Genomic DNA, 13,094 nt, shown 5'->3' with positions numbered 1-13,094 from the left:
ATTCCCTTCCCCTTTGTTCCCCAGGCCACGCCCCCTTACACCTGGAGGGAACAGCTCATCTGATCAGTGCCTAGTGGGAGGAGTCAAGATCAAGCAGGGGAAAGAGCACAGAGAAGACTAATGAGCTGGAAATAATCTCAGTTGAGTCTTTTATACAGTGGCACAACTTCACATATATTGGTAGAACTCCCGTACAAAAAATTCACATGTCTCGTTTATTCAACCAATTTTATTTTACATTAAATCAGGTTATATAGTTAACTGCATAACACTCATCATTTAACAGGTCATCAGTGGTGTCAGACATAATACTACTCGAGTCAAGTAAAACATAGTGATAATAATTATCAGTGTATACGTGTTAGGAGGACTTGTCGAGTGCAACATACAAACAGGGGAAGAAAATTGACATAAGGCTGAATGAGGAAGAAGCCATCAGCTAAAGTGTCCTTCATAATTATTTGAGTAAATCCTTTACGTCAGAGTCCAAATTACTCCCGTCTCCTCTCAAAAATCACACGCCCAGGAAAATAATTACCCAAGAACAAAAGCATACATTGGGATATTTTTGTGAAGCACTAAAATGGCCATGCTTCGGTAATTCTCCGTCATGATGTAACCATGTGCAACATCAGCCAGCACACTCAAAAATAAAAAAGCCATAAGGGAAAGTATTTCCTCGGTGCGTGGTTGAGGAGTCGGGGGTTCAGCTCGAGGGCCCTCTTCAGCTCCCATTGAGCATAATCACCGGGCCCTTTCTCCAGCATCGATAAACATTCAGGCAAGATAACCGATGACCTCTTTCAAAACGTACACATTTTAGTGCTGACATACAACATATGTGCCTGGTTATAGAAGTCATATTTAAACTTCTACTGGTCATACCCGTCTATTCTTTTACAGCTGGTCATCTAGAGAGGTATTAAATAACTATTAGCTTCTGAGGAAATACAGAAAAAAGCCCTGCAGTGCTCCCGGACATGCAGAGAGGAATGTTGTGACAGTTTGCAGCCAACCCAATTTAACAATCTTTAGCTTAATACTTAAAAATGCTAGGCCTCTGGATAATTGACTGATTAAGATGAATAACAACATAAATAAGACAGACATATTGCTGGCTCCAGGCCAGACCAAAGAATTTGTTTACAAAGTTTGAACTCTTTTCTGTTTTAAGGCCTTTTTTGTGTGAGTTATTGAAGAAGATTGAAGATTCAACTTATTGTCATTACGTAGTACAGGTACTATGTAACAAAATGGTTTATCTGCATTTGACCCATCCTGGTGTTAGGAGCAGTGGGCTGCCATTATGAATGGCGCCCGGGGAGCTGTGTAGGGAACGGTGCCTTGCTCAGGGACACCTCGGTAGCACTTGGTCTTTCCGGGACTTGAACTGGTGACCTTCCAGTTGCCAAGCCAAGTCCCTATGGACTTCACCACCACCGCCCATCACCCTCATTCCAAAACTGATTGGTTCGCACAACTGTCCCTTAAATTTGAAGATTTTGTTCAAGTTAACCACCATCTTTAAAACAAAAATTCAGAGTGCTCTGCACCGCTTCTTCACTGTACAGCGTACTGTACAGTTTCCAGCTACAGGGTCTGCTTTAATGTAACTCAGATGCCCTACAAGTTAAAGAAACTAGGTCTAGAGTATTTACAAGGCACCAACACTCAAACAACATGTGTAGGAGAACAGCGGTCTACCCCTGTTGGGAGTGCCACATGGGAGAGTTTTACCACAGGTGTCACAGGAAAGTACACAAAGCTGACTCTGCACACCTCTGAGCACTTCTACTGTTGTCGTACACATCAAACACCACAAAAAACGCTCTACGTCAAATGCTAGGAATAATTTGCCGACTACTCTCCGGGCCCCCTCTGGTCTGGAGTGCCGTATCAAGCAGCTAACATCTCTACGACAGACGCACAGATGCAGCAGTGTATGCTGGTGTGCACATGGAGATGAGGATGGGGACTCCCTGCATGTGTCGCTGTTAGATCTACACATGTGAATGGCAGGAAGAGGAGAATGGTGAAGAAGAAGAAATGGCAGCTCGACCCAACCGCCTGGAATGACTTGAGGATGATATGTTAGGAAGCTTAGAGTCTGATCACCGTCCCTCATTGTCCAATCATCTGTGCAGCTCTCCTCCTCTGCATGATGGATGTGAATGTTCTAGCTGCAGAGTGGGTGATTTCAATCCATCCGACCCTTTTTCAGGAGTGTTTTAGGTCTCTGGGTTGGGCGTGGATAGCAGCGGCACGTTGTCCCTCCTCCTCCTGCCCAGCGGGGGGCGCCGGTACTGCTCCCCGTCGCCCAGCGTCTGCGGCAGAGGCTTCCTCTTGCTCTCGGGCAGCAGCAGGATGGACAGCACAGCCAGCAGCGCCAGGGAGGAGTAGACCACGTGGTGCAGGAAGTACCCGTAGTGGTTCCTCAGGTCCATGAGCGGGGAGCTGAGGCGGCCCACGCAGCCCAGAGCCAGCACTATGCCCACACCACTGCCCCTGTACACACACACACACACACACACACACACACACACACACACACACACACACACACACACACACACACACACACACACACACACACACACACACACACACACACACACACACACACACACACACACACACACACACACACACACACACACACACACACACACACACACACACACACACACACACACACTTAACATCTATATGTACTGATTACATTTCTATTGTTCGCTCTCCACTTATCGAAGACAAAACTCTCAGTTCATTTCTGTCTTGCTGCTGTTCGGTGTACAAAAAGAAGACTTCAAGTGGATTGTTTTCTTCTAGTGCCTAAACATTTTTTTTACAAAGTTTAATCTTTCTATCGTTTACCTATTGTGCATAATTTTAAAAGAATAGTTCCATATTTTTGGAAATACACTTTACTAACAGTTAGATGTTGTTCTATAAATATGAAGCTGATTATTCTTGTTTGTTAGACCATTCGAAACTTGAGTTTACGCATGTCTTTACCTTTGGACAACGCTAGGCTAGCCGTTTCCTCTGTTTTATGCTAGGCTAGGCTAACCACATCCTACCTAGCTGTAACCTCATATTTGGCAGACAGACATAAGAAGGATATCGATTTTCAAATATGCAGATTGAACTATTCAAGTATGGCTTAATAAAATGTGTTTAAGAAATATCAGGCTTTACAGAGTAAACTACCATAAACCCCCCCATCAGGCGTTTCTTTCAGCTCCAAAAGATAATGAGCTAAGCTGTCAGAAATGTTCAGCGACCCCTGTCAATGAAGACATTTCTCAGATATCTAAAAGCGTCTCTTCATTACTTATAGATACGATGATGGAAATGTACTGCATTTTTCATGTCCTTCATTTCAGCAGCTGAGCAGGCTCATTTTTCACATCTCAATATATTTGTACAAAACATAATAACGAGGAGAGTTGTAGCTTTTAAAATCAGTGTTGATGTGTTACCTGATGACGGTGGGCATGATCTCTGCAGTGAAGAGGATGCAGAGGGAGGCGGTGGCCTGGGAGGAGAAGAGACCCAGCACTGAGAAGACTGTGATGGCCGTCTCACTGAGATCTAAAGGGAGGAGGAGGAGGAGGGACAACCATCAGTTACTGTGGACTACCTTAATGAACCGCAGCCTTTCTGAAGATATATCATGCTGCCCTGTTGATTTGAAGTGATGCAAGTACTCTTGAGTCATTTCTCTACAGCTTCCAGACTACTGTAATTAACAGTAGACACAGAAAGCAGTGAAAAGAGGTGACCTGAAACACACCACCACCCAGTGCTTCACCCCCCCCCCCCCAGCCTTTGATGCATGATTAAAGCTCAGCTCCTGACACAGCTTTGACATTGCTGCGACTGCAGTGTCCTACATAAACGGGGTGTCGTACCCATGTTCAGCCACAAGGAGGAGACTGAGACTCAGGCAACTGGGTGAGAGTGTTTGGACATCATGCTGGGGAAAGACAAAGGCACCTGGAACATAATTTTCCATGGAACATAATTTTCCATGGACAGATCTGACCGGTTTGCTTTGGACCCGTTTCATAATGCATGATTAACTTAACACATAACTATGGTGGTTAAGCATCTATTAAGCTAACTTTGACCTTCATTCCAGTTAGAGGAAGTAAAACATGCAATCCTCATACAAGCCTCACATAATGTCTCGACAACAACAGAGGTGACTTGTGAGTCAATTTGCCACCCTTATCCTCTCCTGAACAGCTAATATGAATTGTTAGCATCACATAAGTGAGACCCACGATAGACTGGACACTCTTTTGTGCACCAGTCAATCCGGAAATTAAATACGAGCCATCGTGGAAAAAATATGTTCCCTTGTTGCTTTCTTAAATATTTGTCCTTGAGCTGCTGGGATGCAAGAAAAATGTCAGTTAAGTATCATGGTGTCGTAAAGACTATTAATAGATTTCTTCATCCCTCTCCAGGTTTACTTGGCAAAAACAATATCCTGCAACTAAAGCCTGCTTACACTCCATGAGTCCCAGGAGGATCAAAGAGGCCAGCCCCGTCATTGTCATGGCGAGGAGCAGGATGCCACGGCGACCGAACCTGTCTACCGTGGCCCAGAGCAGCAGCCAGGCGCCCCCCCCCGCGCACACCGACAGCAGGTACGTCCAGTAGAAGCTGGGGGCCGTGCCTCTGACGTCTCCACGGAAAGAGCTGTAGCAGTGACTGATGCCGTGAGAGATGAAACTGAAGGAAGAAGGAAGGAGAAGCAAAGAGTAAGCAGTCATTGTTCATGAGAAGTTATTTTTAGAAAAGTGGGAATAATCAGTCAAGACACTATGAGGGTGAAACTGCAGCAGCAACCAGTTCCTGTTCATAAAAGTGCAGCGCAAACTAAAAAGTGGAAACTGCAGAGGTGCTAAATTACTGTCACGAGTGTGGGATGACTTACGAGGTGAAGCCCAGCACACACATGTTCTTCCAGATGTTCCTGCTGTGGAAGAGCTCTGGGTAGGACAGGTGGGGGCGTGAGGAGGGGGCCGGCTCTGAGTCCAGCTCTGCAGCATTAAAACAGGAGTAATTTACAACAACAGACAGAGAATGATGACCTGACCTGGATTCTCTTTTAATCAATATCTCACTGTCAGTGTTTATTTATGTCTGAGAAACATGTACAAGAGGACAAATCAATGTTCCAATGTCTATTTGTCAAATAGAGTTTGTTCAATAGCCAGAGAATGAACGTGTATGCTATGGTAACACTTGATGTTAACCAATATCGTAATATATCTGCAATAAAAAAAATATTTATACGAGATTCCAAGAATAGACTTTGTTCGGAGTTCCAGCAATAGGCCACCTTTGGAAATGCATGGATGTATTGACTGATTTTTACAATATGCAGAGTAATACATATTTAGATTAGTGTGCGGTGATGAAAGTGTTACATCGAGCACAGCATTGTTGATTATAGGTTAGTTTTTATAAATGATTGTATGGTTTTGAAATAATACAAGTAGAAAATATTTAAATATATTAAAACAAATAGGTACTTTTGCATCTATTGTCATTATTTCTACTTATATAGCAGTGTGGTCTATGGGGAACCCCAACAAATGAAAGAGTCAAATCAATGTCACCAGATAGTGGCACAGTGGATATCCACCATATCATTGTCTATGCACGGCATCATGCCTTATTCTAATTCCATGGCTCTTATCAATCATGAATTATAATTGAGCATCATTACCTGCTCGGGGTAGTGCTGTGTGTGATAGGTCATCATGTTTTGAAATGCACTGCATCAAGTAACACATAAATAATGCAGACTTCATAAACCAAACCCAGCATTGATGCAGGAAAATGTAAGCTGCTGTCTTTTTGTGGAGGACAGTAAGAATCTAAACTCTCTGCACACACAAAGACAAACACAAACACACAAACACAAACACACAAACACAAACACACACAAACAAACACAAACACACAAACACAAAAACACACAAACACACAAACACACAAACACACAAACACACAAACACAAACACACCTGTGAAGCTCTCGTCATCCCTCAGGTCCCTGTTGGAGTTTCTCCTCTCAGTGAAGGAGTTCATGTCTGCAGATCTTTCTGACAGGAGGAGCCAGCGAGGAGACTCAGGGAACACCCCAGGAATGCTGCAGAAGAGACAAAACATATGTTCGGCTCAGTCTTTGATCTTTGCTGACCTTTCACCAGCACTTATAACCCAAATGTGCATCTTGCTCCATGAAAAACAAATGTTGGTCACACATTAGCAGAATTCCTCCAGCTTTATTTCTAAACCTGTAATCCACTGCTAGTAATCATACTTTAATCTTTATTAATTTTGCTTTGAAACGGCAATGGAGGCTAATCTTGTTACAGAAGTCCTAGGGACCGGGGACCATAAACAAAGTGGTCCTAATGCATTCTGACATGAACTGCAAGCTTCAGTGTGACGAGGGCATTGGAATCAATACGGTCCTACAGAGCGTTCAGCCAGACAGCTGGCATCTGGACACTTTATCAAAAGACTATCAGGTTCCTTCACTCTCCTGTCCCCCCAGTTTCACAGGGAAATAAAACATGTGTCCATATACAAGTACACAGAAAAGAGGAACATCTAAATATGAAAGGCAAGTACTGATTACGTACTGGATGGAATAAAAGAGCTACAATTGAACATTTCACAGGAAGCTTACAAACAAATAATCCTACATGGATATTTTTTCAAACAGATAAGCAGTACCCGTAACTGAGGAAGAGTGTGAGGGGGGCGGCGCCGGCCCCCAGCAGGCCCCTCCAGGACTGGCAGCCCAGAGCCACGGCCAGCAGCAGCAGCTCTCCAGCAACAGTCATCAGCCCGGCCAGCATGGTGACCAGCAGCCTGAGAGATGGCTCACACAGCTCCAGACCTGAAGGGAACACACAACATCATTACTGACTCATTTGGGTTAGTCATAATTAACATGAACAACATAGCTGTAGAAGGAAAGCTATATATTGTTTTTCTCAACTAATGACATACTTTTAATCTTGCTTGTTTGTACATTTACACTAAAACAAACTGTGCTTTAAATGTTGAAATACTCACGTGTGATGTACAGAATGAGGTAGACTCCAGCACTAGCTGCCGCCAAACAGAAACGCATGACGATGAAGATGGGGGGGCTCGGAGCGACGCACACCAGCACCCCGAACACCACCGACAGGGTCAGAGAGGCCAGCAGAGTCTTAGACCGGCCCAGCCTGCAGGGAAAGGACACACATGTTTAACAAAAACATCAACAACTTATTCATTAATGAAATTGGCATATTGCTGATTTATATTTTCACAAATCTATTAAGTAATTAGCATAAAACAAAAACGATTAGCAAAGACAGTTAAATCCAAATCAAGGTAAAAACATTTAAAACCGAGACTTGCAACAGCAAAAAATGATCTCGTAAGTCCTGATTATGTAAGAGCAAAAACACTTCACATAAAATAAATATTAACAGCAAGAGTGTGGAACAGAAAATACAGTCTACTGGGAATGTAATAGATAAGATCAAATGGACACAGTTAGAACTGAACCATTAGCCTTTCTACCACATTCCTGAATTGATGTATATACGATGGACAGCCTATCATTTTTTACTTAATACAATTTTAAGGCCAGATTTAAAGCCTAAGATGAAAACCTGCAGACAACCTTAAATGTGATATTACCTCAAACTTAGCAAAAGAGATGTTGTGATCACAAGAAAAGATAAAAAGGCATTTTTCACCTCAGCTCACTTGCTGATAAGTAAATGTGATGATTAGCCATTTCAACATGCAGGTGCAGCACTTTGTATCCAGCCTGCAGATTAGCACTGCCCCCTGTTCTCCTTTGTACCAGGAGGCAGCATTAATTCACCAGTCTTAACAAACAGACACTAGGCTCAATTGGTCAGCAAATAGATGAAGGCTGTTAGCTGATTAAACTGGCATCATCTCCCTCACAATTCCCCCTAAAAACTACTGCTCCCCCTCTGTGATTCTCAATCTGACAACACAGCAGGCACAGGCTGGAGCCATTGTGACAATCATCAGAGACTGTGCCTAATGCAGACAGCCGTGCACTATGCCTTAAAAGCTAGCATTATAATGCATTTCACTTTCATAAAGGCCCTAAGTCATGCTTATGTGTAGTAAATCGTGATTGAGATACATTCTGTAGTTCATATTGCACAAATGTATGTCTTATAATAGATGGAAGCGGCTTTAGAAAATGACATCTGGGCTTCTTGGTACTAAAGCCATCTTGCTTGCATCTGCAGGATACCATCTGCAGACTGGACGTGTGTGTGTGTGTGTGTGTGTGTGTGTGTTACCTGTCAGCAGCATAGCCCAGGCCCAGACAGCCGGTCAGGATGCCGAGGATGAAGCACACCTCCTCCACTGGGACCAGCCAGTACTGATCACACACCAGATCCCACTGGAACACACACACACACACACACACACACACACACACACACACACACACACACACACACACACACACACACACACACACACACACACACACACACACACACACACACACACACACACACACACACACACACACACACACACACACACACACACACACACACACACACACACACACACACACACACACACACACACACACACACACACACACACACACACACACACACACACACACACACACACACACACACACACACACACACACACACACACACACACACACACACACACACACACACACACACACACACACTAGAGATTATCTGCTCAGGTTCACAACAGCATACATGTTAGAGAACTTCAAGTCATGAGGAAAACATCACTGCGCGTATTATTTGCCTTACAGAACATGGGAATTATACTAACATTACCGATTTGTATTTATCAGGAATGTATTGAGAGTAAAGACAAAGGTGCAAGGTGAGGTCCAAAACCAATGTTTGTCTGTTACAATGACAGAAAAGAGAACAAAAGCAAATCATTGATTGAGAGAATAACTGAATGACCGTAACTCATTGAATTATCCACACACTTTTGATAAAGTATTAAAACTGTAAACCAAAAAGTGTTTCGAAGATCAAAAATATAAGATCACAGAACCTTCCACCTCAAAACATTACTGTAAAGTGACTGTGGTGTTTGAGTTCTGAAGAAAACACAAAGACAAGTAGAAGCTCTTTGCTCACAAAGAGAGTTTTTAATGCGTCGCCTAATGTAAAACACCACTGAGCATTCACATTTATTGTTAGCTTGATTTACTCGTGAAGAAATATGCCTTTGGCAAATCAAATCAACTTAATGAATTACTTAGATTCAAAAAGGCAGAGCAGCTCAAGGCTTTAATTTAATCAAAATAATAAGTTATTATTATTATTCAATAACTTCACAGAGATAGAAAAAGAGAATTACAAATAACACTTATTCAGCTTTGTTTTGTTAAATATTTATGTGTACACTTAAATTACAAAAGGCTGAGACAATAATGCAGTAAAAGGACAACAAAGGAATACTTAACTAAAATATGACTTTGTATTCAGAAAATGGTGTTACTTGTATAATTACTAATAGTACTGGCAGTAGTAATAGTAGCGTCACATGCATTAAGTGTGTGACTGTACATGTAATGCTTCTACATTTAGAAGTCAGAAAATGTGTAAAGAAAACTCAAAGTTTAAATCACATTAAGCCGACTCACTGATTTGCATTAACAGCTGAGCTCTGCTAATGTCTGCATCCACTGAGAGCCAAATGATTTTAATGATGTAGAGAGGGGAGCAGAGGGCTGGTCGTAAAAAGGCCTTACATAATTGGAGCCCGTGCACAGAAACATAAAAGCCTGTCACATAATATCAGCGGTCGTACTGCTGAGGCTCGGAGCCACTACAGTGCACACCGGGCGGGTAAAGGGCAGCAAAACAAAGCTTTGAGCTCACAGGGAGCCCTGCTGAGGACAACAGGAGGAGGGGAAATGCAAGCAAACAGGTTGGTGAGCTCTTCAGACCGGTTCTACAGATGACGCTCAGACACCATCACGCAGCGGTGCCCTGGGAGGAAACCTGCAACCAAGTCAACCTTTAACATTTCTCCCTGGGCCTCGCCTTGGCTGGGAGATAAGCTCAACTGAGAATTTGCCAACTCACGTTTGGTTGTACTTCTCCACTCAATTTATCATTAGTCCGACTCTGGACAAGAACAGATTTCTATCAAAACGTTAAAGCCTGTTTAGTATAACTGTTTAGACCAAGAAAGATCTTATGCTTATATCATGTTGCTTTGCTTTTAGGACTTAACACTTTGCAAAACCCATCTGATTGTGATTATATAAAAAGGGAATGTTTGAACTATTATTCTAAAAGTAGATTTTTAAAAAATATTAAATAACAGATGTCTTTCTTTAAACTGCTTAATAACATCTTTAGGTTTGGACATTTCAGCAAAAAAAAATACTTAAATCAGAATAGTTTTTTGATCAATATTATACCTTTAATTAAATAATGCACCTTCTGGGATTCCAATTAAAAATTCTGAATATAATATAGTAAATGTGTTGGAAAAAAATCAATTGAGAAGGAGTTGTGTTAAACCTGATATATTATAAAACGCTTCCATTAAATGCAGTCCCGCTTATTGATTTGCTAAATGTTTCCAAATGGGCATATAACACCAAGACATATCAAAGATGTAGCTATTGAGGGTTGACATATTAATAACCTCAGGGAACATTATCATCATTCTTCCGAACCGTAACGATGGCAGGAAGTGTCTGTGCATTAGCCGTGGATCCAGCACGGGAATGTTAAGTGGAGATGCCTCTCGTTCAGTGACACAGTATGTATTGATTGTGGTGGAGGAGCAGCTGATCAGAGCGCCTCCTGCTTCCTGCTCAGAGACTGCCCGCTCAGCACGGAGGAACAGATCATCATGACAGCAGAAATACTTTATGAACTAACCCTGATTTAAGAGACACAATAGAACAGTGTCCATGTCCCGCTCAGTATGTAACACAAGGGGAGGACGAGACTGTAAGCTTGTTATTTTCCATGCGTCTATAAGAAGGCATGTGCACACTTTCTCCTGCTCAATGCCTCCCTTGGCAGTGTGTATGTCTCCTCAGCTTGCTGCAGTGCTGTGGGTGGATTCCCAGCCAACTGCCCTAATAACACGGACTATAGGCCTGGGTGTGGTTCCCACATCAGAAGGCACCAGAAATATAAACAGACACACAGTTTCCACTCGGTGACCTGCCCCAGTGGCTCTGTTGAAGACATTAACAAGAGCAAGTCAAGGGTTCTGCTATTGAATAAAGCTATGGGGTAAAAGCATGTTTACTCCCATCCATTGCAAGTTAAACAAGCAGTGTACAAAGTGACACTTCGATGCATCAACACAGAATGTACTTGCTGTGCTTATAACATTGTCTACATAACACATGTACACAGAAGCTGGTTTCTTTTATTAATGTAAACAGCATGAACCAGCTTTCCTCAACAGCCAGACCTAAATCTAGAATGATTACACGATATACAATTGTTCATACAGGGTTATCATTCTAACCTGTAGAAATGCCTGTGTTTCAGGGGACAACATGTGATTCAGAGCTAAGATAATTACATAGTAACAAATATTTACTCTTCCACTGTAGCTTATCTTCAACATTGTTCTGCTGTTTAAATAAGACAACTAAGTTACATTTCAAAGAAACAAAAGTATGGCCACAAGCGAGACATTTCTATGTACCACTCTTTTTTTATATTTGTATATGTTTTGGTTTATAAAGTACAAAACTGATGCAAATCATATTCTGAAGCATGACCTTTAAGATTAAGATCAACCTTGGTGTTCATTCAGTTAAAGGGGACCTATCATGCAAAATGCACTTTGTGAAGTCTTTTATACATAAACATGTGTCCCCGGTGCGTCGGGGAACTCACGCAGCGTCAGCAAATAAAACCCTCTCTCTTTTCCTCTGTACCCAAATCTTTTAAAAACAGGGGTACAACGAGCGGATACAGATTTTCTGCCGATCTGACGTCAAATCGGCGACGGACCCACAGAAAGTTGCTATCAGAAACAATGGCTGACGTGTTTTGGACGTAATCCTGTCTTTGTTTACATTAGCAAGCCTCGCTAACACTCAGAGCTAACCTGTACTGTAGAGCACATGTGTTTAAAAAGCAGGAAATTAAAAAAAGGAGCTCACCTTGTGATAAACCCGCAAGAGAAAAAGCATTTGAGCTCCATACTGTTTCAGAAATAATCCTTGATGTGGTTTAGAACAGGATGGCGTTTTATCACAGCAGAATTTAACTTTATCTCTGCTAGAATTCTGATCAGGCAATAATCTCTGCCTCCTCTTTTTTTGTTATAATGAAATGCACACATTTACCTTTTTCTAGACTAAACACAGGTATGATCCTAAGTTAAAAACATATGAGGTTATCAAGAGGTTGTTAACATCGCAGTTTATCAGTGGATGTTTGCTGGAACTACTTGTAATCAGCGTGTTTCCTGACGGACACACACAGCGGTCAGGTAGAGACCGGTCTCAAGTCAGCACCGATGCAGACTCGATGTGTGAGGGCTTGATAGCCCACTCCCCCTCCACACTCGTTGGTTTGGAACAGCACTTAAAGTGGCGGACCCTCCGCGCGAACGCGCAAACGGAGGGGTAGTGTGTAGGGGTAGGATGTGGTTTGGGATTGGGCCTAACAGGGCTGCAAAAGAGGGGTATGAGCAGTATGAGGCATGGCTATAATTGGTGATCTGTTTGGTATTTTAAGCAAAAAACTTCACAGACATGTTTTGTATAAGTATGGCCCTGCAATATCTTTTTCCAATATAGCATGATAGGTCCAGTTTAAATACACTTTCTTTCTTTCCTTACTCTCAATGGTTAACTGGTTATAAGAAGGAATTGGTCTTACTTAGTAAAATATTAAAGAAAAATGTTATCTATCCCTCAGGGCCTTTTCAGTTTGACAAAGTGACGCAGGTGAAAACCAACATTTCTGAATGAGTCACCGGGCATTCTTCAACGTGGTTTCACAACTTTCT

General features: G+C 42.3%; 1 protein-coding gene across 1 annotated transcript in view; it reads right to left on the bottom strand.

Annotated features, from left to right (window-relative positions):
• Positions 1–211: 211 nt before the first annotated feature.
• slc22a17 (solute carrier family 22 member 17) overlaps positions 212–13,094 on the bottom strand; it is a 14,237-nt gene continuing 1,354 nt past the window's right edge. Inside the window, 8 exon segments of the mRNA XM_079662220.1 lie at positions 212–2,505; positions 3,483–3,594; positions 4,520–4,743; positions 4,949–5,054; positions 6,047–6,171; positions 6,765–6,930; positions 7,110–7,264; positions 8,375–8,478. Of these exon segments, the coding sequence (XP_079518346.1) occupies positions 2,229–2,505; positions 3,483–3,594; positions 4,520–4,743; positions 4,949–5,054; positions 6,047–6,171; positions 6,765–6,930; positions 7,110–7,264; positions 8,375–8,478 (1,269 nt within the window). The 3' untranslated portion in view covers positions 212–2,228.

This window comes from Notothenia rossii (assembly GCF_949606895.1).
Source record: "Notothenia rossii genome assembly, chromosome: 12".
NCBI classification, from domain to species: domain Eukaryota; kingdom Metazoa; phylum Chordata; class Actinopteri; order Perciformes; family Nototheniidae; genus Notothenia; species Notothenia rossii.
Note: the sequence above shows the minus strand (reverse complement) of the source record. Positions and strands in the feature narration are given on the sequence as shown.